Consider the following 27385-nt stretch of genomic DNA (forward strand, 5'->3'; position numbering starts at 1 on the left):
GAAAGAAGGAGACGTAAGCATGAGAAGAGTCTGGCCAAAATATGTCAAAAGAGATCCTGAAAGATCAGACTCAAAGATAGCAGAGAAGATGTATAGAGCTTCAAAGACGACAAGAATGAATTCAAAACAATGGAATTCAGAGTTTCCAGGCAGCTGGAGTATTAATCTTGGCAAGAGATGCTGGAATAGGGCAAAAATTGAATATCCTTGGATAGCACGAAAATAAAGACAACAGTAAGAGAAAGAATTTGTAGAAAATACTTCATCAAGAAGACAGCAAGATAAGAATCCTTAGTTCAAAGGTGATAATATATCCACAGAAAGAGATTTTCATCTGTTTTAGTCGTCAGAGATCTCCTGATGCTAAATAACACGGAATTGGAAAAATGTCCTTTCTGTCTACTCACATGTTTGCAATTACGGGCTGTGGGGATGAGCAAAAGCGCAGTGCAGGGAGCTGCTGTAAATCACAGGCAGTGCAGTGACTCACCACAGCGTGCTACTATCATGCAATTTCACCTCTCTAACGAGCCATGCAGGACACAATGCAGGGTTACAATGGAATATTCTCCTCTGGCCAGAGCCTGCAGTCCAAGCTGGGCTGCTGGGCACAAAGAGCTGCTTGTCCACCAACACAGCTGGTGGGGAGGAGGACTACAGGAACTTGTGGCTGCATCATCTTGCAGAGTAGCTGTTGGGTAAGATTTCAGAAGCTAAGCAAGGTAAAGCCTGGTAAATTCATGATAAACCCATATCTAAGCAGGAGATCATTGAGAAAACTGATGGCCCATTAACACTTGTAAATTCCCCTATTTGCAGACATTAGATCTCACCTATGTGGAATTGGCACAATACCAGATGTCCCTCCTGGGCCCACACAGCCACTCCGCAGCATGACAAGGACTGCTGGCTCTGGTGCCTATCATACAGCATTATTTTGAGTGTGCCTAACTTCGATGGCTTGCAAGCAAATTTACTGCTGGTCATACTGTCATGTGCTCCACCGGCCGCTCTGAGTGGCCCCATCCTGCAGGGTCACTGCTCACACCTCTCCTGGCTCAGCTGAGATTCACTTCACTGTCCAGAAGGCTCCTCGGGGAAGAAGCTATTGTTGTTTGGTTTATTCCACATTACTTCAGTGCTGCATCAAGGGATGACGTTGTGTGGGGGCAGGCAGCATCCAGGGCTCGCATGCAACTGGGAGGGGAGATCTGACTGCTCCTGGAGGCTCTGACAGTCACCAAAGGGTGGGACAGCAGCACTTACTGAGAGGCCAAATGTTGTGGCACCAGCCAGCCCTGAGCCACTGCTCCCAGCACACATGGGCAAACTCTGCTGTATGGCAAGCAGCAGGGTCAGGGCACAGACTCTGAGCATGAGCACTGCCCCTGTGCCCCTCTCCTTGCTTTCTTTACTGCCCCACAGACCTGCATTGCTGTATGCCAACCCTTTGGAAAACTGCAAAAAAAAATATCCTATTAAAGTTTTACGTCTTTAATAATAGCAGTACATTAAATGTTGCTCCAGCACCTGAGCTGTTTTATCCATACCTCTTTCCTTGGGATTAAAGGAAACCTGCAGTCTGACATAAAGAATTTAAAGTCCCAAAACTTGAAGCTCAGAAACTTGATTCCAAGTAGGATACAACTACTTGGAAACAGTGAGCTTTCACCAGCAGATTTCATGGCCAGGCATCTCAGCTGCCACGTGCTAACTGCCACCAGTCCTGATTATGTCAGCTGATACAAACATTACTGATGGCAGCGCAATGCCACAGCACACAGATGTTTGGAGTGGCAGTTCTAATTCCACAACCAATTTCCCCCTGGATGTTCTGAGTGCTGCCCTCTCATTGTTGCTATTTTTCTTCCGTGCATTTTGTCAGATTAAGTGCACTCACAGTCGTGAGCAGCCCTTACCGACCTGCCTTCACCACAGATGGCAAACTCCCCATCACCTCCCCAACACGTGCAATTTCTCAGCCTCTCTCCTACTCACAGTAATGCCTCCTCTAGCCAAAATATTGGATATTATGAAACCTTTCTTCTCCAAAAGAGTGGTAATGCATTGCAATAGGCCGCCCAGGGAGGTGGTGGAGTCACCATCCCTGGAGGTGTTAAGAGCCATGGAGATGTGGCACTGTGGGCAGTGATGGGATTAGTGCAGGTGGGGTGGGTTGGACTTGGTGACCTTAGAAAGTCTTTTCCAACCTTAATGATTCTCTGTGATCCTCCTGCTGGCCTTCATCATCCAAGTAACTGTTTCTGTGAAGGAAAGCTTACAGTGCATGGAACATGAACTCACACCCTCTGCACACATGTATTTCTGAAAGGACAACAGCAGATTACAAATAAACAAGCAAAGCAAAATTAGGCCGGATTTCAAGAAGTTCCAAGTAATTAAAATGCTGGGCACTCAATATTAGAAGACCACACTGTCTGTATTCTGCTTTGTGTGTGTTCCAGAGCAGCTGTGCGGGTCAGCAGCAGCACCCAGCAGTGCATGGTACAGCACAAGCAGCAGTGCTCAGCACTGAGCAGCTCTTGCATACTGGAAGATGCAGGCTTTCAGCTCAGGCAGATGCAACCAGCAAAGGAACACAGGAATGGGAATCGAGGGCTGCTGGCAATTTCTGACTCGGTCGCACCTGACACCATCCCAGGCCCAACCAGTGAAGATGGAAGAAATAACCAGAAGTTATTTCTGTATTTCTTCAAGCCCTGGAGCTTTCAACAACTGTTAACACCCACAGGCTTACTCAAACAAGCCTCAGGCTTGTTCTTCTCCATAGCTCACAGCATCCTCAGGGAACTTATTACATAAACTACATTGCAGCATTTCTCTCCTGCCCCAAAGGGCCTTGGAGCAACACCTGTGCTGCAAGCATCCCAAAAGGACAAAGCACAGCCACACCTGGCTCAGCCCTAAGGGCAGTGTGAACCATGAGATGCAAACCAAGTGTAACCGAGCAGAGCTGCCTGCAGATGTACTGAGCACAGCACTACACAATGCTGGGGGATTGTTTTCCCATGTCCAAATAGCCTTGGATGGTCCCAGGCTCAGATTGAGATCCAGCTTGAAACACATAACCGGCTACTTCTGGCCCTTAAGAAGATCTCACATGGAAAACAAATGTTGAACCAGATGAAAACCACTAACAAGACTCTTCTGCAATTGTAAACTAGAGATTACAACCAGCCTTAAAAGCGTGAAAGGTTTCTGAGGTCACTGTTTATCATCACAACTGTATTCACACCAGACATTCACTCATTTTAAAACATTTCATGACATTTTCCCAGGGAGAAAATTCAGTGGGGTAAAGCCACCCTGGCAAACAGCTATCTCTGTGTTGACTCCACTCTCGACTCATCTGCTAAACCCATAGAAGGAAGTGGCTTTAGTGTTTCAGATGGTTTTGGCTTTTACACTGCTGAGTACAGTTGGATTAGTTTCTGAAATAGAACTGGCTCCTAAATTATTTGAAGCATTTGTGCTCGGTGAATGCTGGGAAATGTCATTAGCGTGCCATAATACTTTTGCCTAATGCTCTCCAAAGTCTATGCCAAAAAAGTGAAAAACACTGTCTATTTTGATTCTAACAGCACAGCTTAAATAACTGGTAGCAGAATCAGTTACTGCCCAAAAACTCCAATAAACTGATGGCAGTAACCCTCAGAGCGGGGCTCATTTATTTGTCTGGAGAACAAAGGAAGGTGATTGCATATGAAATCAAATTCAGTCATGCTGGGGTCTCAGTTCTAAGCTGCAGTCTAACAACTCATTACCTGCAGCAGCAGATGAGGGATTAACAAGGAAAGGACACAGTCTGTTCTACTTTCTATTTCAGTGGCTTTGCTGGTCTCCCAGAACACTGCCATCTTGCTGCGTGCTGTTTCCTGCAGCTTTCATTCATCACATTTCTCACCTCCTGCAGGGCACTCCTTATTCCAGAGGCTTTTGCCTTCAGATTCCAACTGCCCCCGTGCACGTGTTAAACTTGCTTTGAGTCTGGAGCTTGTGTTTTTCCATCTGCAAATGAATTCCCACCTATGAAGCAGTCTGCTCCTCCCCTCCAGAAGATGCTGTAAATAACTCAAGGGGAGCCACAGCTGTGCAGAAAAAGACCTGTACCTGGGGGCACTGGTAGATGGGAAGCTGGACACGAGCCAGCAATGAAAGCCAACTTTATCCTGGGCTGCATCCAAAGGCCAGCAGGGCAAGGAGGAGGATCCTGTCCTTCTACTCTGTGCTGACACCTCACCTGGAGCACTGCATCCAGATGGGGAGACCTCAGTACAAGAGAGATAGGAAGCTGCTGGAGTGCATCCAGAGGAGGGCCACAAAAACAGTCCCAGGGATGGAACACCTCTCCTGCAGGACAGGCTGAGAGCTGGGGCTGTGCAGCATGGAGAAGAGAAGGCTCCAAGGGGATCCAATATCTAAAGGGGAGCCACAGGAGAGAAGGGGACAGACTCTTTAGCAGGGAATGTGGGGACAGAACAAGGGGAAAGGGTTCCAAGCTCAAAGAGGGGAAATTCAGGTTGGATACAAGAAAGAAGTCTTTTGCAGTGAAGGTGATGAGGCACCGAGCAGGTTGTCCAGTGAAGTGGTGGATTCCCCATCCCTGGAGGCTTTCAGGAAGGCTGGATCAGGCCCTGGGCAACCTGATCTGGCTGTGGTGTCCCTGTGCATTGCAGGACTAGATAGTCCTCAGAGTTCCCTTCCAACTCTAAGGATTCTATGATTCTGCTTACCTGGTGACTGATGTATGAAATGTATGAGCAGCTGTGCCACGTGGTCTGGCAGCATCTCTGATAACAGTAGAGAGGAGCCCTCCCTTGGGGAGCCCCAAATGAGCAACACCTGACACTGACTCAACCCAAGACCTGATGGTGCTCTGCAAGCACAGCCCAACATCTCTAGTCCAAATGAGCCTGAGCACTGGCAACAAGGAGCTGCTGATTTTTATTTTTAATCTGGAAGGCTTCAAACAGCCATGTCCTCTTGTGCAGCAAAGACAGCAAGCTGCTATCATGGAGTTACAGAGGCAACAGACATCCAGAGTGCCGAACATCAATAAAGAAATGCTGTGAACCCTCCTCAGAAACAAAACAACCCCCTGGAGAGATCCCTGCCAAGAGGCTGTGGGTGTCCATGCTTTGGAGGGTGAGCAGGCTAGTAATGTTTTAAAGGGTATTTGAAAACACAAAGCAAAATGAAAACAGCTCTAGAAGAAATCACTTCTCCAGGGCAAATCGGACGAAGACATGATGAAACCTATAAAGATGTGGTCACTGATGCTAATTAGAATGGGGTTCTCAGCAGTGATAATTTGTGGCCAGAAACTCATGTTGTTCACTGTAGCAAAACAATCCGAGGCAGGGATTGCTCAGCCTTCAAAGGGTCCTGCTTTCTCCAGCTCCAACAGCCTCACACGTCCTCTGCCTTCATCCTTTGCACACATCTGCTCGACTGAGGATTGAGGCCAGGGAACCAAGCAGAATTACAAGCCAGCACTGCACTGAGTCCAATACGGGGCCTTCAGCCCGGTGTCCTGCTTCCAGCTGAGGATGCCAAGGAAGCACTGACAAATGGAGCACACAGAGATGTCTGCCCTAACACTCCTGACCTCCAGAGTTATGGCTCAGAAAAATCTCTCAGTCAGAGATGGCATCTTTGTATTTAATAGCCCTTCATGTATTTTTTCTCTTGTATGAATCTGCACAGCTCTTTTTCACACCTGGGTAAGCACAACTGAATACAATGAGGAGTTTCAGAGATGTGCAGAGTAAACCACACTTCCTTGTTGCTTGCAGCCTGCCACTGCTTGCTGCCACCAGCTCCAATCTGGTGTCACCCACATGCACACATCAGTGCAAGGAACATTGCTTCATGGGGATGAAGCAAGTATGGCCAAGACAACTGGCCTGAGCCATTAAACATAGTGCTTTTCAGTTCTGGAAAGCAGCCTCCAAACAAGGTGCTGTGTATAGCACCAAATAATCAGAGAAGACAGACAGCTCTGCTCCATCAGGCTGCCACCTCATGAGATCAAACAGCTGAGAGGACCTGAAACAGCTGAAGGAGTCAGTGAGTGGCAGAGGTGACACCAGCAGCAGCTGAGGCCACAACTGAGGTTTTGCCCACGGACCACCACTGTTGAGGTCAGACCACCAGGAATTCTGGTGTGGGTTCAGCAACGTAGGGCATCTATGCAATAGGAACTGAGCCACAGCCATCGCCGTCTGCACCACGCTGAGTGCACGATGCTGAGTGCAGGGCAGACCTCAGCGACTCGTGCAGGTGAGAGTTGCCATGGAGGTGGCACCGTCCTGGGGTCACTTTGTCACCAAGGAGGCCTGGCTGCTCTCTGCTTGTTTAGACTGGTGGCACACGCCAATGGAAACTTCAAAAAGGACAAAAAGCTGAAGAATCAAGCTGAGCCTTTCTTCTCATCTTTTCACTAGAATTTTTCAAATTCTTCCAGTTGGGAAAAAAAAAAAGTTCAGATTTCAGGAACTTTTAACTGTTCAAAAAAACCCAAAGTGAAACAAAACAAAACCAACTTGGAAATGAGCAGCTCAGCTCACGGGAAATCTGACATCATCCAGACCAGAGCATCTTGGATGTGGGAAACCCCAAATTCTTTTGCCTGCAATCATTTTACCAAAGAGACCAACTATCACCAGGCAAAAGAGTCACTCTCATAGGATGTCTAAATCAATTCACATTTCATTTACATAAAAAGCAAAACATACACTGAACTTTCAGCAGGAATCAACAAAACGACCTTGCTTCACAGGTCAGTAGGGAATGCAGCATCCTGCAAGGAAGGAGAACTCAACTGCACATCTTTATTGTCAGTAAGACAAAGATGGGTCTGAATTTGTCCCCTGTATCCCCTAACCACATGATACGTGAGGACTCATGCAGTAAATGGCACTGCAGTCTTCCCAATAATCTAGCTCGAGAGGGAGAAAATGGGGAGTGTGGTAAAGCCACCACAGCATCCAGTATAGAAATGTTTCTAACTCTTATTTTGGTAAAGACTGCTCTGATGAGTTAACGCAGCCTCACACATAGGTGCCTGACCATTCCAAAATGGCTGCAATATGAAACAAACAAAAAACCCACAAAACAGCCAACCATGCAAACAAAACCAACAAACCCACATCCAAGAACATCAGAGATTCCATCCAGGACTGTTACCTTCAAGAAACATTAACAGATTTTCAGAAGCCTGAAAACAAAAAACCAAAACAAACAGCACAGATGCAAAGACCACGTTGCTCTTTTTCTTGAGCTCCTTCAGCTCACTTCTATAAGAGGTGCTCCAGCCCCCCAGGCATCTTCGTGGCCTCCTCTGCACCCACTCCAACAGCTTCACATCCTTTTTGCTGGGAGCCCTGGGCTTGGATGTGGTGCTCCAGATCCATAACTACTCAAGGACAACAGGCATGTTGGAAAATTTCAGTCCCTTGGGCAATACTAAACTTTTATGAATGCACTTTTTAAAAGCAGCTTTCGCTGAAACTTGACTGCTGAGATAAAAACTTAGAAATATCTGGTTGCTAAGATCGACTCTCTGATCACTATATATAATTTTGGTCATAGTCTTCAGTGGAAGACATATTGGTGCTCAAGCTGGTCAGAACTCTCGGGTTGGCACACCAGATTTGATAGAAATCCAGTTGGAGAAACCAAAAAGTACAACATCAGAAGACTCTGTGTTTATGTATCCATGCCTCCCTAACCAAGTGAGTGAACAGAACCAAGTAACCACAAACAAACAGGAGAATGCATCTCCCTGAGCAAGAAACAGGAATATATCAACACGGCAAGATCCTCATCAAAATGACAGTGTTTAATCTGTCCAGTCAAGACGTTGGCTGTGCAGGGAGATGCTTCAGAGCTGGTCTTCAAAACCTTCACTGCCCAAAGAGAGGCTGGCAGGGACTCTGATGGCCTCCACTACAGCCTTTTGCTCCAAGCAGGGCTCACTGCAGTCAGGTCACGTTGTTCCAGTCTTGTTCCAGTCAACTCCCAGGAGTCTCCCAGGATGGAGATCCCCCCCATCACTTCTTTGACATTCTCCTTACGAAGAGTTTTTCCCATTTCCAACTGGAATCTCTCTTGCCATGGCCTGTGCCTACTGGCTCCCAAACCTTTGCTGGGCTCCCCACTCTGCACATCTGCAGTGGAAGATGGTGTTCAGACTCCTCTTCAGCCTTCTTGCCTCCAGAACAAAAAGCTCAGTTCCACCAGTCGTGTCCTTCCAGATTTTCCTCTTTTCCTGCCTGTGTTCATTCCCTGTAGCACTCCAGTCACAGATGTTAACTCACCACATCTCCATAAACCCTGCTACTTCCTAGCGCAGTGACCATACATAAACCTCCAGTGTCCCTCAATCTCTCCACAGACTACAGGTGACAGTGAGCACTGGGACAGCTCACGCTCACAGAGCCCTCATCCCCTGGCCCCAAGAGCCAGGACTCCAAACATACAGCACAGGAGTTCAGTGGAGACACTAAGGAGGCAAGGAGATGCAGAAGAGAGATGCACTAACGAGGGATGTGAAAGGTATTCCAGAAGGCACTGATCTTCCCAACACACCTTTGGTGAGCACTGGTACCATTGCTTGGTCCCCTCCCCATTCTGATTCTCAAAGCTCCCCACTCTTTCACAATCTACCATCTGTCCTGAATCTACTGCAACACGCTGGAACTGCAGCATTTTTTTAATGAAACAACAAGTAAGGCAGATAAGAACGAACAAGGAAATCGTGAGCAGGATATAGCCAAAAGCAGTGGTACATCCTGTAGAGCTTCCTGTCATCTAACCACTGAAACAGCAAAAATAAACCCACTTCTTTTGTCCGGAGCTTTGCAGCCATGAAAATCAACATGTGTAAAAACTGAAACTGCAATCCAAAAACATAGAAAAGAATGCAAAACTTACCAGGCTCTAACTTGATTATTTTTACAGCAGCCAGTTCTCCAGTATGAAGATTTCTAGCCTGAAATAAGAGAGTTAAGACACATTCAATTATGCTGCAATGGCATCTCAGAGAGTTTTACAAGATATGCTGGATGCAATGTGTTACAAATAGTGTACAACACAATCAGCTGCAAGCAACCTGGGTGAGGATTATCTGGGCTTGGTATTAGCACTGCAACAACCTAGTTGGAAATCTGAAGTGTTAGCAGCAGTTCCTTCCAGAGCTTCTAAAACCAAACAGCTTTTCATCAGCAAACAAGGTGCAATCAAAACACCACTGTAAAGGCTGTTCAAACTGAGAAGTGCCCGCAGCCGATGCAGACTGGAGTGATGCAAAAGACTGTGCTGCACTGCGGGCTGCCAGAGCATGCTGAACTGCACCACCCACCTCATGGTGGGAAACCTCTGTGTGCTCTGAAAGTGGAACTGATAGGCAGAAGAGAGAAGCTCTGCAGATGCAGCATGTTTTGTGGGAACTACTGGACTCTCAAACTCCTTCCAGCAGACCCTGGCTGACTGGTGTGGTCCTCACATTCCTCCACTGTTTACTATGAGAGTGGTGAGGTGCTGGAACAGCTGCCCAGAGAGGCTGTGATGCCCCGTCCATCCCTGGAGGTGTTCAAGGCCAGGTTGGATGGGGCCCTGGGCAGCCTGGGCTGCTGTGAAATGTGGAGGTTGGTGGCCCTGCATGGCACAGGGGGGTTGGAGCTTCGTGATCCTTGGGGTCCCTTCCAACCCGGGCCGTTCTGTGCTTCTGTGAATGGAGCTCCAATCCAACCTTCCCACCATACCTGGAGGGAGTCCTCCTGTAAAATTCCCACTGAGAACTCAGCGCTGGAAGACAATGTTACAGGAACCTTAGATCTGGAAAGTTGTATGAGGGGATCTCATTAATGCTGTTAACTCTGGTAAAACGAGCTCTAAATCACCCAGGCACCATCACCAGAGCTAAGCTATATTATTTTTGACACACAACCTAATCCAATTAGGGACTGTGGCATTCCCTTTTTGCTGAGCATCCAGAAGTTAATGCCTTTTGACTCTGTGAGAGAAGTTCAACATCTTCTGAACACATAAAATATGGCAAAAGGTTAAAATTGTAGAAAATCTGAGGAAAACTGGGCCAGGTGAAATTGACTGGTAAGTATTTAGGATAAGGATGCAAAGGGAAGTTGCCCAAGGGCTGAGCTGGAGAAAGCCACTGCAGAACATGACGTTCTTCTCTTGCTTATGGACAAGAAGTCTTCATTTAGTAACAGGTAGAGCAAGGACTTAAGATATGAATCCCTCAACTGTGTCAACGCTTAGTCAAGCTTCCAAATCAAGCTTTCCTACTACTGGGAAAAAAAAAGCCAGCAATAATTGGCCCATTCAAAGTCCCATAGTGTTCAGGTAAGTGCCATCTGTCAGCATGCAGGGTAGGAACACTCTCAAGTGTGACTCAACCGAAAACAAAGCAAACCTGAACAACCATGCAACAGAACCAACTAACGTACGCAAATCACTGAACAGAGCGATGGCTGCCTACTAACCACAAAGGAAACCCCTGCCACTTCTTTAAGTACCTTCTGACCAGAAATGCTCAGCAGACTGCAGCAAAATCATTTGCATTCATCAACATCCTGATGAAGCACATCAGGGACCTTTTTGGTACTCTTACACCAAACTGTTATAAAACACAGAGGTGCCTATAAGAATGTGAGGCTCCCACTGAAGTCAGGAAACCTCAACTATCCATCCTTCTATCCAAAACCAGCCAAGCTGTCCAGATAAAGGAGACCGAACCGCACTGTGTACAGAAGATCACCTTCATCTCTGAAACACACAGAAGACTGTATTCTTTCCTGATATTCCCATCACTGTTCCTGTTATGCCAAAGCCTGAAAGAATAGCTGCAGGCTGCCAAAGGTACACACACTGCTCGGCTGGGGTGCAAAGGTCCAGGCCAGAGCTCAGTGCATTGCTGGCTCTCAGCTCCCACACTGCACAGGCCACACAGCTTCACCCAAGAACACCCTGCTGCTATCCTGTATTACCATCACGTTTTTGGCAAAGCCCCAACGTGGACCGTTTTGGTTTTTAGCCATCAACCTTTGCCTGATGGCATGGAAAGCTTTTCACCAGGTTGGTGTTTACGGACTGAACATAATGAGCTGTCTGTATCAGTCACCCTAAAACAGGTTTCCTGGTCCTATAATTTCATCTTCCAGCTCAATACTTTTTTGAATTGACACCAGGACCACACACACTATTTAAACCATATCATGCCAGCACCAAAGGCAAAAATACTAAGCATTCCCTCATGCTCAGCATCACAGATTCCCAGCATGGCTGTGATTGGAGGTTCTGCTGGAACCCTCTGGTCCCTCTCTGTTCCAGCAGGGACACCCAGAGCTGGTGCCCAGAGCACCTGGGGCTATTGGAGGTCCCCAAGGAGGAGACCCCACAGCCTCTGCATCAGTGCTCCGTCACAGCCCAGCACAGAAACGCTTCCGATGGTCAGAGGAAGCCTCCCGTGCTCCAGTTTGTGCCCATCGCCCCTTGTCCTGGCTGCACCCTCTCTGCACCCCCGTTCAGGTGGGGACCCCCTCCTCAGCTCCAGGCTGAGCAGCCCCAGCTCTCGGCCCCCCTCACAGCAGAGCTGTTTCAGGCCCTGCAGCACCTCGCTGGCCTTACGCTGGGCTCTCTCCACTATGCCTGGGCCTCTCCTCTACTGAGGGCCCAGCACCCCACGTGCAGCCTCACCAGCGCTGAGCAGGGGCGAGGACCCCCTCCCTTGACCTGCCCACAATACTTTGCCTAAGGCAGCCCAGGACACCAACAGCCCTCTTAGCAGCAAGGGCCCAGCAGCTTGTTGGGCTGCTCACAGATACTAGAACTGCATCAGATCTTCTGTCTGGAGGGTCAGTTGCAGGCATTCAGCAAGCTTCCCAGGAGAGCCACCCACCCCTAAGTGCAACTATCAGCTTTTATCCCTCCGACAACAGCACCCACTTTACATACGTACCTACACCTCTGTCTGTTGCCACCTCTTGCTTTTTCAGCCTTTCTACTCTTTACCCTTCTGTCTGCTGAAAACTTCATCAATAATGAATGGCGGTTATCTCACATATCATGAAAAACAAAAGATGGTGAAGGCTAAAAACTGCTTCCCCGTGGTACACAGTTTGCATTGCTGGGCTATGTTAAAAAGGACGGTGCAGTACTGAGGGAGTCAGCCTTTGTGAGCCAATCCTGACGTTTTACCAAACATGAAATCTGACAGAACTCACCCATTTCTTACAATAGTTCTTACAGCCAGCTCTGACGCTGCAGGCTAAGAGACCACAGCCTGGCCGTGGCCCAGCTCCCTCCTGTGCTGGAGCCCACATCCCCGTCAGCTCCCTGCCGCGCTTCCCACGCCACAGAAGAACAGCCCGACTTCCCCGACAGACTGCAGAAGGAAGCCAGAGCCTCTGCTGCCTGCTAGCACTGATCCTGTTCTATTTTGTGAGACTCAAAACTAAAAATTATGGTCTACATTGCCTAGAGTGAAAATTAAAACTATGGGATTTTGGCAGAATGATTGCAAAGTTACAGAAGGAAGTTTGACTGACACAAGAATGGGACAAGAATGAGGGCATGTTTGAATGGGGTGAGCCACAGAATTAACCTCTGAATCACAGAATTGTTAAAGTGGGCCTTATTTAGCTCTACATCATATATAGCATGTATGTAGTGAAAGAAGGGCTGGGTGGTTATTTGGTCACCCCCTTTCTTGGCTATGGGAGGAGTGACAGCACCCCAATGAACACAGCTCTTCCAGAATATTTTACCAGCTACATGCTAATCCTACAGAACAAGAGAGCCTGTGTTCAAGATAAAATACAAGGACTGCTTTTTTTTTCTCCTCTCCCCCCCCCCCGATGTCCCACTACAGGACAAACCCAGGCACAGCACAAGCTGTGTGTCCCAAAGGCAAACTCAAAGTGAAGAGATGCAGCACCAGGAGGGCTGGGGGTTTGGGCAGACAAAAGCAGAACTGCTTTATGTGCACATTTGAAGTTCAGCTTTGCGTGCTCAGCCTCCTTTATGGAATCACAGAATTGCTCACGTTGGAAAAGACCTTAAAGATCATCAAGTCCAACCACTGCTCAAGTACAACCATACTACTGCCAGGGAGGTGGTGGAGTCTCCTGCTCTGGAGATGTTCAAGACCTGCCTGGATGCCGACCTGTGTGACCTGCTGTAGGGAACCTGCTTTGGCAGAGGGTTGGACTCGATGATCTCTGGAGGTCCCTTCCAACCCCTACAGTTCTGTGATTCTGTGATACTCTACCACTATCCTTGTCCAGCTGCTTTCTTCTTCAACACTGAGGAAAAGAAGGGCAAGATTTGGACGCCAATACCACAACTTCCAAATCACTGTCTTCAATTTCCACAGTGAAATATCCCCCTCATGCCTATGCCTGTGTCTGATCTCCAGGCTTGGATCAACCCTCCAGTTCACCAGCAGATTCATTTGTTCAACTGAGGCTTCGTTTAATCTAATCAGAACTGCAGCTCCTGTGGCAACCCTCCCACACAGCCCCATGTTATTCATTCCTTGCCAAGCTCCACTCATCAGTGACCACGATGCTTCGCTGTCTCATCTGCTGCTTGCTTTTTCTCCACCTCCCAAAGGTCCCCTGACTTCCAGCCACTGAAATGGAGGTTCAGTCATTTGCCTTCTAGTTTCTGACTTCTGATTCTTCGCAACTCTTAACTTGCTCTGTCCTGTTCTGAAATTCCCAGCACGGATAATGGGAACAGCCTCCTTTCTAAAACATGCAACTCCAGAGCTCCTCACAAAACGTTTAAAAGCAAAACGAAGTTAATTTGCTGTGCCAGTCTAGAATTGCTATCCTTCCCAAGAGAAGGACACTGAAACCTTTTACAGCATCACGCCTTAGCAAAGCACATTTGTAGAAGGAACCAAACTCCCTGAAAGCTCTGAGAAAACAACCCTTGAACGTCTGCAGCTAAAGGTTAACATGGGCACAGAGACCAGTCATGGCAGCTCATGGCTGCAAAGAAAACAAGTGGCTCCCAATCTCCCCACATAAGCCCTGGCCTCGGGGTCAGGACAGAACAAAAGCCAAAGGGTCACCTCCTCGGGCTGCAGGCTGACTGCTGAGCTCTGCCTGCTCTGCAGCCTAAACCAGCAGGTCCTGATACAGCTCAGATGAACTGAGCACGTTCCAGCCCGTCCCAACACCAGCCATCACGCCCTATGAGCAGCCTCTGCCCACCTTTCCAGATGTGGTATATGACTGACCTATATTCCTCACATTCCCCTGCACCAACCTCCTACCTAGCAGCATGTACCAAGCTCACCTAGACGTGACTGCCAGACAATCCTACGTGTATTTTTGTTTGTTTGATCTGAAATAAACAAACCCGACTCCATCACATAAACAAATCCTTCATCCCAAGCAAACCCACAGAGTGCTGGGCTGAATAAAGGCCCTTCTGCTCAGCACTGAGAGCATCTCCACAACAGACACCAAACATCTTCCCCTTCATGCAGCTCCAGCTCTGCAGGGGTTTAAGAAGTGTGATAGGACAGCTATAAGGAACAGAGCGTAAGTGGGATGAGTCTACAAAATCCTAAAGCAGATCTTACTGTGTGGGATTAGATTTGTGCCAGACACAACAAGCACATTTGCCACCCCGAGTCCCCGCAGTGCTCTGTTAATCTCTGCAGGTGTGCCAAGGCAGCTCACCTGTAAAGCAGACATCAATCTAATCTGAGCAGTTACAAAATAATACCTAAGAGCACCTTCTTATTTTCAGAGCTCTTTCTCTTTTAGGAGGCAGAAACAGCCAGAAGGCAATTGTTCACTCTGCAATTTTCCAGCTGGATCTTTAATTGAGAGCCGTACCAGGCTCTTCTATGGGGAGAAGGCACAGAGGCTTTCAGAAGCCACTTCCCTAACAGAGACTTCACAGATTCAGCACCCTGAAAGAGATCCATCTCTCACAGCCATAACCACAGCACTTTCCAGAATAAACTAAGGACAAAGATTCACATGCTAATTTTACTTGTGTCAGCGAGTTCACACTGCAGCAGCACTACCAGCACAGCCATCCATTTTCTTCTGCCAAAGAGCAGTCAGGCACTGGAATGGGCTGCCAGGAAGGTGGTGGGCATCCCTGGAGGTGTTCAAGATACATTCAGGTGTTGTACTGAGGGACATGGTTTGATAGGACAAGGGGAATGGTTTTAAAGTGAGACAGGGGAGGTTTGGGTTGGATATGAGGAGGAAGTTTTTGAGCCAGAGGGTGGTGAGGCACTGGCACAGGTTGCCCAAGGAGGCTGTGGGTGCCCCATCCCTGCAGGCATTCAAGGCCAGGCTGGATGTGGCTCTGGGCAGCCTGGGCTGCTGGTTGGCGACCTGCACACAGCAGGGCTTGGAGCTGGATGAGCTCTGTGCTCCTGTGCAACCCAGGCCATGCTGTGGTTCTATGATTTGGTGGGGAACTACTGGTGGTAGGGGAGCAGTCTGACTGATGACCTTGGGGGTCTTTTTCAACCTTTGTGATTCTACGGTTTTATGACTACACACACTTTCCTACTCAAGGCCATAAAGGACTGAAGGCTCATTAACAACATTAGGCCAACTCCTTTTATTCCTGCAGAGGGAACAGGCCCAGGATGCGTACCAGCAAAGTGTCTCTCCAGCTCTGCCACAGACCTCAGCAGCCACGAAACATTCAATTCCCATTCCTACCAATCGCTGCTGAAGGACAAAGACCGATGGGTAACAACAGCACCAAAGCAAAGCTCAGTGCACATCTCAGCAGCATTCAGCAGAAAAAAAGTCACGCCACCAAAAGAAAGCAGCTGTATGCTTCCAAGTTGGTCATTCTCCTTGTGATCCTCCTATGAAATCTTGGCAAACCATTGTTTGCAAATATTTGGCGCAATCCTTCCAAAATTGAAAGGCTAAAGCTAGAAATAGACCCCGACCACAAAAGTGCTATTTAGCAACTAATGCAGCACAAGAGATACAAAACAAATACCACATGAGAGGAAAAAAACAAACAAAAAAAGAGCCAAATTTTGATGCAGCTGGAGCAAAAGTAAAATAACAAAAGCAACTTCTCAAGTCACAACAGCGTGAGTAAGATTGCTTTGGGAAGCTAATAGAAATAGCTCACCCTCCTGCAGAACAGCACACATGTGTGAGGCACATAAGGTGCCACAAACCAAAGCATGTCCATGAAGCTGTGGACATGCTTAGAACTGAGCACACATGGCTGACAGCTTGAATGGCTGGGGTGTAATTAGGGGGAAGTTATGAATAGATAAATAATAAATAAAGAGATGTTTGAACGTATTATTAAAGCACGCATGGAGATGGAAGTTAAAAGGGTTTCTTACATAAAAGGGTTATAAAAGGGTTGAAAGCACATATCAAGATACAGGAAAAAAAATGCCCTTCCCTTTAATGGATTATAAATTCAAGTAACATTAAAAGACTGCACATCTTATAGCTGCAAGGGCATTTATCCACTCCTCAGAGATGGAAGAACTCAGGACGTGCAATCCAAAATACGTGAAGGAGAGCAAGAGAGGAATCAGGGAGTTGAACTAATGGAGCACCCAGCCTCTCAGCACCACGAACCCCACCTCATACATCAGAAACACACCAATATCATCTGTTAGATAGACACCTGCATCGTTTGTGTCAGGGAAGCTCTGAGGAATGTCCAACAATTCGCACACAGCAAGGACAGAACTGCCAAGCATTACTCAAGAAATCAGTGATTCAGGTCCAAAGCTCTTGACTGTGCTTTCCCATCAAAAATAAAGCAACAAATCCCAAACATGTGCTTTCTAGACTAGGAGGAAAGCATGGCTTTGAAGCAGAAAGCAAGCTGCAAGCCATTTCTACTCTTCTTCAGGACCAAGCCTTCTGAAGCACAGTACAAATCCTCACTGCTTCCTTTTCCTTATTGTCATTTATCTGACAGAACGTAGAGCAATGCAGGAGAAAAACACCGATTTCAGCAGCAAAATCCAATGCTAGCATCGTTATCCTGTGAGTGCCTCCTTAAATTTCAATTCCTCAAAGATACACCAACAGTGAGAGAACCAGGAGGAACCAAACAAAGTTGGCTGTGTGAAGGAGACAGGTCTGGGTGTTTTGTGTGGTGTCGTCAGTAAATAAAACAGTGACCAGAATGGAGGGAATGAATGAAAAACAAGTTATGTAAAGCAAAGAAGATAAAACAAGGTAGAAGAAAGATTAAGTACAAAATATGTCTTGTACTTACATTGAGTGCAGAGAGGAAATATGATCTGTAATAAAGTGGAAGTGTATCTTTCTGGATTTCACAGCTACCTTATCCGCTCACACCTTATTTTAACCCAACAGGAGGGGTTTGGTGCTTGTTTGGTTGTTTTTTTTTTTCATTTTTCAAGTTTTAAGTTGCTTCCTTGACTTGGACTCATCCCCTCATGCAGATGAAGCAACCAGAAAAGAAGAAACAGGCATTTTTGACAGCTTATTCTACAGCTGTCAAACCCTGGTTTCACTTCAGCAGCCTTGTTCCAACCCACCAGGCCGCTGACCTCCCCAGCTCACTCGCTCTTTTGGACAGAAAATAACGTGCATGCTATGGAAGTTATAATATCACAGTAAACTAGGCCTTATGATTGAATTTGTATTTAAAAGGAAGAATGTCTCCCCGATTTTAATGCAGTTGAAAACATTTTCCATCTTGTCATTCCTCTTTGTTTCATTACATAGGCAAAATTTCCTCTTAGCATGAAGTTCCCAGGATATCCCCAGTTGGAAGGGATATCACACAAGGATCAGCCCAGCTCCTGCGTTACTGCATCTCAGCACTAACTCAGCTGCCACCAACATGCATCCTCAGCATCCTTCTTGTCCTCTGAACACTGTGATAGAGGCTGACAATCCATACGCCTGCTCAGTGGAAGGAACAAGATAAGATCCTCACGAAGCTACAGCAACAAAAACCAAAAAGCAGACCTGTAAATCAAAACAGATCCCAGCCTTAAGCCAAAGCTGTCACATGTAATACTACACTTGCTATAAGGTATCCTGAAGACATGATGTACCCTGCGAGTGTATTCCACCTCAGGAAGTTTAAGATAGCATAACTGCCCTTCTGTGCACAAAGCCACCGGAGACTGAACTCGCACAGCCAAAGGGCAACCACACAGGGATCACATGCAGATTCCACTTTGGGCTGCCCTCGGCCAAAGAAAATGATGCACATGGGTGAAGCAATGAAATCAGAAACCATGAGAGAGTAGGAGGGCCAAAGCTGTCACGTCTAGATGAACTCAGCCCACTGAGACGGCGCTGCATCGGAGCTGTCGAGGACACAGCTGGCCCCACACCTCGCCATGGCAAACCCAGCGCCTGGCTGACATGCAGCATTCCCTGCTGGCTGCAGGAAGCACTGAGGCTCCTAGAAATAGAGGCAGCAGCTGCTTCATCTCCCTCCCAAGTTCATCATTTTGTCATTTCATGGAGAAAAGCCACAGCCCACTGCTCTCCTCCTCCCAAACTCAAGCCCCAGAAGTGACCTTTGCTGCCCAACCAGCACAGCCCATCTCAGGGCATCTCGGTCTACGAGCTGGACAAACCTCAGAATTTGCAGAATGAGAAAGAGACAACGTTTCTGTTTCTGACCCTAAAAAGGCCATCAGTTGTGGCTGCTGAAGTGACAGCAGACGACGAAGCTCAAACTGCCCTCTCCATCCTCAGAGCTCTGCCCCCAGTTTGGCACTGGGAGGAAATGTGAAACCAGGCTCTGTAGACAGGAAATGTTTGGCAAAGTTTTAAAGGCATGATGATAATTAGAAATGTACTCAATTGCTCCTGCAGTGACTTATGCCTCTTCACAATGATCCAAGCAGTTGACTGTCAGAACTCAAGCACTGCTTTGAATTTCAACACCGACATGCCCAAGCCTCTGATTTGGATTCCTCCAAGGCCAGGCTGGATGTGGCTCTGGGCAGCCTGGGCTGCTGGTTGGCAGCCCTGCACACAGCAGGGGGTTGAAACTAGATGAGCACTGCGGTCCTTTGCAACCCAGGCCATTCTAGGATTCATGCTGACCAGGTATTTTGGCTATGCAGACACACTCAGCACACCCAGGAAGCCCTCAGGAAGTGCTGATACAACAGAAGTGATGCCCACGACACGCAGCCTGGTTCAGCTGCCTCCCTTTGCAATACCCTGCTGTTATCCTCATCCCAGCAATGGAAATTGCCCTCCTAATACAGGCAGTATTTCACATGCTTCTTCAAAAGAAAAAGGCATCTCAGATTCCTTAAATTGAGTCCTACCCCCCTCTGAGAGCCCAGCACGTACTGTGAGCAACACAAACACTCTCCCTTTTACCCCCTGCAGGCTAAACTCATCACAAGAAAAAATTTCAATTACTGCTGTTTTCACACCCTCCATAAACACAGCACAAATACCTGACGCTCCCGCTTTAACACTTTACCATTTATCTTCCATCAAGATTAATGACTGCATTCTCAGGAGGTCATCATTCATCTCTTATCTTGCACGTCCACATATTAAACAGCAAGTGAAGGCAAATGGAACACTGTTCTCTATCAGCAAGCAGCCATACTTGCAGATGAGAGCAGAACAAAACCACTGCTCCAGCTTCTTCAAGCAGATCGTCAAATTCCAGTCAATATTTGGCTTTACCATCTCTCAGCCTTTGCTGTTCCTTCTCACTGACCCTGGAGGTAACTGCACAGTGTACAGCTTGGCATGCACAGTGCCCCTTGGGCAGCGTGCTGCTGAAAAATACCAAACACACAACTCCAGATACTCTAAGTAGGGCATGAATGTGATAAATGGATAAACCATCCAGAGTAAGTTCATCTGTTCTGCGCCTAATTAGAAAGGGAGCAAGCCGTCAAACAACCTCTTGGCAGAGATAGCCACAATTTATCTCTTTAGCACATACAGCCAGAATAAACTTGAATATACTTAACTTACATCTGAACACACATTTCTGCATTTCTACTTAGGGGGAAGAAACGATGCCTTTAATGCTGCACGAGAAAGCAAGTTCAAGGAGGTAACATCAATAAAGACAACAGAGCCCTGCAAAGACCTCCTCTCTGCAAGTAGGAACAGCAGCTGCCTCTCTGGAGCACCTCAATGCTCACATCTCAACAAGTCCAAATCTAGCTGTGTACAGCTGAAAATGTGCTGCATGCAAGCAGAGAGAAGACATCAGCTTTCTCTCCAGAGCCCCGCTCCCACCTTTTTAATGCTTCTGTGAGGACAAGTCTCCTTTGGAGCCCTTTGCCTGGGCCTTGGCAGGGTCAGGAGCACCCACTGAACAGACTGGCCTCTGAACCAAGCCCTGACTGAAAGCGGGCAGGAAGCAATTCCTGGCTCACCTGCAGTGGGTGGGACAGCCCACAGACAGAGCAGGGTCTTCATTTTGCCACCTTGGGCTCTTTGAGGGGCAAGGATGGTCCTTGCAGGCTCTACCCATTGGATGAAATCAGTAACTGTGGGGTGAAGGAATTTCAAAAGATGGAGTGCAAAATGGAAAACTCCCTGCACTAAATGCAGAATTTCTCCCTCAAACTAGGCAAGGAACTGCCAGCAGCTCAGACCTCTGTGTGACAGAGCACTCCTGCAGGACAACGTGGGGAGAGGCAAGTCTGGAGCTCAAAATGATGGCACTGGGCACTACCCAGCAGATGGAGACAGCAATTTTATAGAGCTGGTTACATGCAAATAGAGTGGGAAAGTATCCTGCCCTTCTCACTGAGCTTTTACTGAAATCCCAGGACGTGCTCACAGTAACGAAAACTGCCATGAACCACAAACCAGAGGTCCACCAAACCTTGAAAGTGGCCTCATTGATAGGAAGAATTCCAAAATTTGGAGAGAATTAAAGTATTCTGATCCTTTGAAGAAATATAAAGCCTGGGATCCTAACAAAAAGGCAAAGAAAATCTTTGAGCAACTTTTATGTATGCAGAGACCAACCCATTTCACACACAGAATCACTGTCTGTTCATGCTGCCTCCTCTCTTCATTCACAGCTGTAACCAAGAAGCAAGGTGCCAAACATGAATAAAGGTAGCAAGCGTGGTTGTTTTCCCAGCTGCAGGAAGGGCGGACAGTTGCTGGTGTCAGCCAGAAAAGCTGGCAAACTCCGTGCTGGCCTTGTGAGCAGGAAAAGCTGCTCTACAGGACACAGCTGATCTGTGTGTCACACACCTCTCCTGATGCAGCCTGGAAACTCTCAGCCACCTCTTGCTACAAGTTTTCACCCAGAGGGTGGTGAGGCACTGGCACAGGTTGCCCAAGGAGGCTGTGGATGCCCCATCCCTGCAGGCATTCAAGGCCAGGCTGGATGTGGCTCTGGGCAGCCTGGGCTGCTGGTTGGCGACCTGCACACAGCAGGGGGGTTGAAACTAGGTAACTGTGGTCCTTTGCAAGCCAGGCCATTCTAGGATTAGGTTATTCTATGAAGTCTTGGTCACATTCAAAGTTATCCGGATGAGCTGGCACTAAAAACAACTACTGCATCTCCTGGGGCTGAAGCTGAAGTAGATGCTGATGTGCAAACACAACAATCTTTCACCTGTTCCTCCTTCTCAGAGATTTCATCTGCTCTTGTGGTGTCTCAAAGGGGATGCAGAAACCGCACCATGCACTTGAAAGAGAGCTCTGAGGTGGAAGGCAGAAAGGCACAGCACATATAAAGCACCTCCAGTGTTCCAGACTGCTCTGCAAAAAGGTGTGCAACTCACAGGGACTGAACCAACACGCCCTCATTCCCTCCTTCCTGTGCACATCCACAAGACATTAAAGCCTCCCTGGATTGTTCCATAAATAAATGAGAAAAAAACTAAAATCACCCACCCAGCAGAACGTCTCCTGAAGGACAAGCTCCAGGTAACAACACTGCAGCAGGAGGCTACATCAGAACCAAGGCTGGTGCCACTGGGACATTAAACCCAACAGAACAGGCTCTCAGCTCCCCTATGACTTAAGAGATGCTTTAGTGCAAGGCAAACAATGCCTATAATCCTTGCAGACAAGTGCTGTCAGCACACTTTACATTGCTTCCTATACCATCACTACTGCTGGCACCAGTAGTTGCCTTTCTGGACGCAGCCCTGGTCCAGCTGACAGAAGCATACTGAAAGCTGCTGCCACACTTCCTTCAGCTCCTCTTCTCTGATACCTGGGAGGAGAGCTCTTCAAAAAGACACAGAAAAGAGACCAGACCTTATTTTTAAGATTTTGGACACTACTTGCTTTTCAGAATCAGGGAAGAATTGGCACAGGGAGACACGCTCACCTCTCTGCACTGAATCTCCACAGAATGGTGGCAGAGCCTCAGGGCTCAGCAGGAGGCAGAGGTAGGAGAGCTCCTAATGATGTCAGCACATGGCTGGACAGAGGATTCTGAGGTGAGAGCCATCAGACCAGAAACAAATCACAGATACTCCCACACAGATCATGCACTTGTTTCAAAAGGCATCGCCCTCAGCTAGACACTGAGTCTGGGTCCTCACGTAGCATTAGTGGGAAATACAGGTACACAGGAGGTGATATTTCAACCCAAACGGCTTTGAATGTTACACAATAAAGATGCTTATTAAGAAGAAATCAAAGATTACAAATGGAAAAGCAAAGGCTTCCCTCAGTTCCCAAATATCCTAAAAGTGGGTGTCAGCAAGCCTCTGAGTAACTCAGTTCTCAGCAGTATGTTCTGTTGCAAACACATGTATCAGTACTTACTGACTGCATCCAGAAGAGAAGCATGCAACTTCCCAGAAGAAAACATCCACAACAGCAGGAAGAAACTCGGCAGCAGCTGGTCTGATGCCATTCTAAACACCCTTCACATGGAAAAACAAGAACATGCAGACTACATGCATGGCTCCAGCAAACACTGCTAACTGTAAGCTTGGAGATGGAGAGGAAGAGAAGAAATCTCTCCATGTGATAAAAGCTTATGGTAATTTATAGACGTAAGCAATGTGTGTGCACCAGGAATAGAAGCACAGAATCAGGGATGGCCAACCCAGTTGGTCCACAGCTGCAAAAATGTACTCATAGAAAGTCTGAAGTATCTGACTGAAAACTATCAGAGCCATAGTGGGGCACTGGTAGTGAAACAAAGCCATTCCACTTTCCATCTGTTGACTTGAAAAAGCAAAATGTTTTAACAAGCAAGCTAAAGACAAACTTTTGTTTTCATAGTGAGGAAAAACGTCTGGCTGAGTTGATCCAACTTCATTGCTCAGTATCTCCCTGCAGCAATCAGAGAGCTGTCAGAACAACACAGGGTGCTTCTGAGTGAATGCCATCAACTGGTGCAGGAGATTAAAAAGCACCCTAGAGAATAAGAAAAAGACTTAGCAGAGGAAAGGGGAAGGAATGAAACTTCTGTGATATTTACTAAAAACGTGTCTCCTTTACAGGCATTTTCTGCTATTAATTTGGTACATTTGTCTCCCACGGCTTCAGCCAAACCAGAGCATTCAAAAACACTGCTCACATCAACCATCCTTTTGCTCCCCTTCTTCAATATTGAAGATGACTCCACAAAAAGCAAAGCTTTGCTTACCTAAGAGAGAATGGGAGAGAGGAGACAGCAGGTGGGAGCAGGACTCATGTGCGTAGTGATGGCTTCCATTTCCCTTCTGTGTCCAAGGGGTGATTTGCAGACGTGATTCAGCTTTCTGTCCTACAACACCAGGCAGCTGGACACCTTCTGCATTACCCACATGCAGTGTCTATTCCAGTGCCACCACACAGGTACACGACCCAGCTTGGATTGTTTTTAAACACTGCTTGTATACGAGTACAGTGGGCAGACAGAAATCTGGCTGGGAAAGCCAAATGAAGACTTCAGCTTTGCAGTGCTCACATCTGCAGAGCTCAGGGGTATGATGCTGAGCTGACAACCGTATCACTGGGAGTAAGGGGGAAAAATACCATTATCAAGTTATTAAGATCCGCTGAGCACCCATGCCCATCACTATCACCTCTTCCAGAAGTCAGCAATTGAATATATGCCTAACGCAGTGCTTTGAGAGAAATTACTGCAATGGGTTGGTATCAGCTCAATAACAAAATCCTCTAATACAAAGCAAAAAAACCCCTTCCCTGCACAGATGGAACAATGATTGCACTAGGATTTTAATGAGGAGTGCACTCCCACGACTGGTAGGCCCAAACTTGGATCCAATTCCACTCGCTGTGAATAGATAAGAAAATGTTTATTTAAGGATGGTTTCTCCCCCACCCTGAAATGCATTTTGGAGAATAAATATTAAAACAACACCAACAATCCAGCACTTATGAGCGCCCTACAAGCAACCATTGTGTGCCGTGTGACAGAGAAAAAAACACCAAGGCTAAGAAAACACTGTCTAGTTTTAAGCATCCATAGATTTTTAGCAAGGACTTAAGTATGTTTCTGTAACCTAACAGTGAACACAAATATTTGCTTAACCCCCGCCTCCGACTTCCAGAAGAGAACTAATTACCCTGACAGCTACCAAATGCCCCAAGAAGAATTTGAGGCATGAACCAGAACCACCACCACCAAAAAGCAACAGAGACACAGCTCCCACCAGCAGAAGGGCTGCCTCACTCGGGCATCCTAAACCCAACTGTGCCGAAGACACCAGTGACTCATTACAGTGATGGAGCAGAGGAACTGCTTCAGGGGGCGAGAGGAAAATTCCATCTTAATTTAAGAATGCTCTCACAAACCTCGCCTGAGCTCTGAGACATCCCAACAATCAGATATTGACTAAGACAGGCTTTCTATAAACACTGCTGACAGCGCTCAGTGAGCGATCCGTGCTAAGAGCCCTACCATGGACACAGAAAACTCCAAGTACAATGTTTACACATCAGCTGCTTTCAAGAAGTTTACCTTAGATACTTTTAAAATGAACACAACATCAGTGGCTTTTAAAAACGAAGCTGGCTTTGCGTATTTGCCTTCACAGCCTGCACCATCCCATTCACTATTCCCTTGACACAGTTCCTCCCTGTTTGCAAGGCTCTGCAAAAACAAAGAGCGCACCAACGACCCAGAAACAGATGCAGGATTCCTGACTACTTGAAACTCATTAACTTCACACTGGGTTTAGAGGTGCAACAACTCTGTCCAAGGCTTTGATTTACATTTCTCAGGTTGTGCTAGGAGAGGGTTTATCACTGAGACCCCTTGCAGAACAGAAGGACATTTACCAAGACCCAAAGAGAGGAGGTTTGGTGGGAAGGGGGGGTGTTATTTACAGGGCACAGTGCAGTGCCCTGCACTCAGCCAGCTCCGGAACTGGAGGCTATAGGACATGTCAGCACAGCTCTCCACTCATTAGCAGGATAATGAGAAGCAGAATCCGTCTCTTTTTTTTTCCACTAGGAGCAAAGGGATGACACAGAACACTTCCCTGTGACACAGCCAGTCGCTTTTCACCACGCTGCCCTACGCTGTGCAGCTATACCCAAACAAACCAGCTGAAGGCACGCGATGTTTCAGATTTATGAAACCTGAAATGTCCTTCTTAAGTTTTACGGGCCAGATTTCCCAGCAAAGAAATCATAGAATCACAAGGTTGGAAAGGATCTGCAAGATCTACTAGTTCAACCATCCTCCCATCACCACTGCTACCACAAGCACTAAACCATATCTCGCAGCTCCTCAGTTGACTGATCTGCACATAGCAATCTAAGGAAAAAATAAGAATGTAAATATCCATTACCGTGAAAACAAAAGAGTTAAAAATAACTCCCCGAGGCCATTAGTAACCATTTCAAAGGGGGATGGGAACGAGATCCGACTATAAAACTCCAATTTGAACATTAGCAAACAGCCCTCCCCCAGCACGCAGCAATTACCGGCGCCTTTCATGTGGCACAGCCACGCTCCTCAGTTTGGTCACACCAGGCCCATTTCGTGTACAGTCAGCAGCATTATGAAGTGCAACATCACAGCCATTCTGCCCACGGAGTCCACAAATTCGGACTGCTGATACACGAGCCAAAAACATCACGACAAAAAGAAAGGGCTCACGGAGCCATCAGCAAATGGCCGGGTCGGAAGGGACTCAAAGACCATCTGCCGTGGGCCGGGCGCCCCCCAGCTCAGCCGCCCAGGGACCCATCCACGGCCTCAGCGCCTCCAAGGATGGGCACCCACAGCTCCGGGCAGTCTGAGAAAGGCAACAAGGAGGAACGTGGGGCGCCCACACCTCTGTGGCTGGAACCGCTTGAGCAGCACCCGTCGGCTTTCAGCAGCAGCCCAGCAGCGAGCTCCAGCTCCGCTCCAGCTTCCGAAAAGCTTTAATCCGCTTCTGCCTTTCTCGGCTATTATTAACCCCGGGGATAAAGTCGTTAATCGGGAGCTGGAAGCGACGCGCTCCCCGCGCAGGTAAATGCCCTCCGCCTTCAGCATCGGGCGAAGCGCCGCCTGCAGCGCTCCGTGCGGGGCCCGGAGCCGCCGAGCCGGGTGCCGCGAGCCGCCGTCCCGCGGCAGTTCCGGGCCCGGGCCCTTACCTTGTACACGTCGCCGTAGGTGCCGCTGCCCACGCGCTGGATCAGCTCGTAGTCCTGCTGCGGGTTCCGCCGCATGATGTCCCCGCTCGGCCGCTCCATGGCGGCGGGCCCCGAGGGCCGCCCCTCCGCTCCGGGCCGCCGCTTAGCGCGGCCGCCGGCCTTCGGCCCTCATGGCTGCGGAGCCGGGAAGTGCCTCCCCCGCCGGGGAGGGGTCTCGGCCGCGGCTGACAAAACAAAGGGAGGGCGAGGGGCGCTGGGAACGTCCGTTGGCCGCGGGGCAGAGGGGTGGAGGTCCCGGCCCCGAGTGGCTCGGCGGCCCTCCGCAGCCAGGCCGCTACGCCCTGCCCTACCTGCGCGGCCCTTTGTCCCGGCGCTCAGGGAACGCCGCGCTGCCGCCTCCTTCCTCCTCCCTTCTCCTCCTTCCTGCTCCCGCCGCGGCCCCACGCACGCACCGCGCCGGGACGGGACGGCACAGCGCCTCTGCAGCGCCACGGCGCGGCGGGATTCGAACCCGCGGCCCTCAACTCCACGGCCGCCGCCTCCTCCGCCCCGCCGAGCGCTTACACGGCGCCCGCCCTCACAGCGCTGCGCTGCGCTGCTTCGAGCGGCCGGCGGGGCGAGCGGCGGGATCCTCCGCACCGCACTGCACTGCCTCGGAAAGGCCGCGTCTGGAGCGCCGAGCCCCCGGCTCCAGGCAGACAGGGAACTGCTCCAGAGATGGCAGGGCTGTGGGGCTGAGAGCCTCCGAGGTGTGAGCTTGAAGGCTGAGGGGATTCTTATCCATACATATCAATATCTGAAGGGCGGCA

General features: G+C 48.3%; 1 protein-coding gene across 6 annotated transcripts in view; it reads right to left on the minus strand.

Annotated features, from left to right (window-relative positions):
• The window catches only part of MAP4K5 (mitogen-activated protein kinase kinase kinase kinase 5), a 60941-nt gene extending 33882 nt beyond the window's left edge, over window positions 1-27059 (minus strand). For 3 of the 6 annotated variants that reach the window (XR_008209700.1, XM_052696540.1, XM_052696538.1), the window contains exons 1-3: window positions 26927-27058; window positions 26577-26800; window positions 8959-9016 (exon numbers count right to left, since the gene is read on the minus strand). Coding sequence is in view for 5 of the 6 variants with exons in the window: in XM_052696540.1 (XP_052552500.1) it covers window positions 8959-9016; window positions 26577-26675 (157 nt within the window). In the remaining variant the exon portion in view is untranslated. Of the gene's footprint in view, window positions 1-8958; window positions 9017-26576 lie in introns of all 6 variants that reach the window. The other 3 variants (XM_052696542.1, XM_052696541.1, XM_052696539.1) reach the window with 2 other exon arrangements.
• Window positions 27060-27385: the final 326 nt, after the last annotated feature.

This window comes from Tympanuchus pallidicinctus, unplaced genomic scaffold, assembly GCF_026119805.1.
Source record: "Tympanuchus pallidicinctus isolate F22 unplaced genomic scaffold, pur_lepc_1.0 scaffold3, whole genome shotgun sequence".
Classification (NCBI taxonomy): Eukaryota; Metazoa; Chordata; class Aves; order Galliformes; family Phasianidae; genus Tympanuchus; species Tympanuchus pallidicinctus.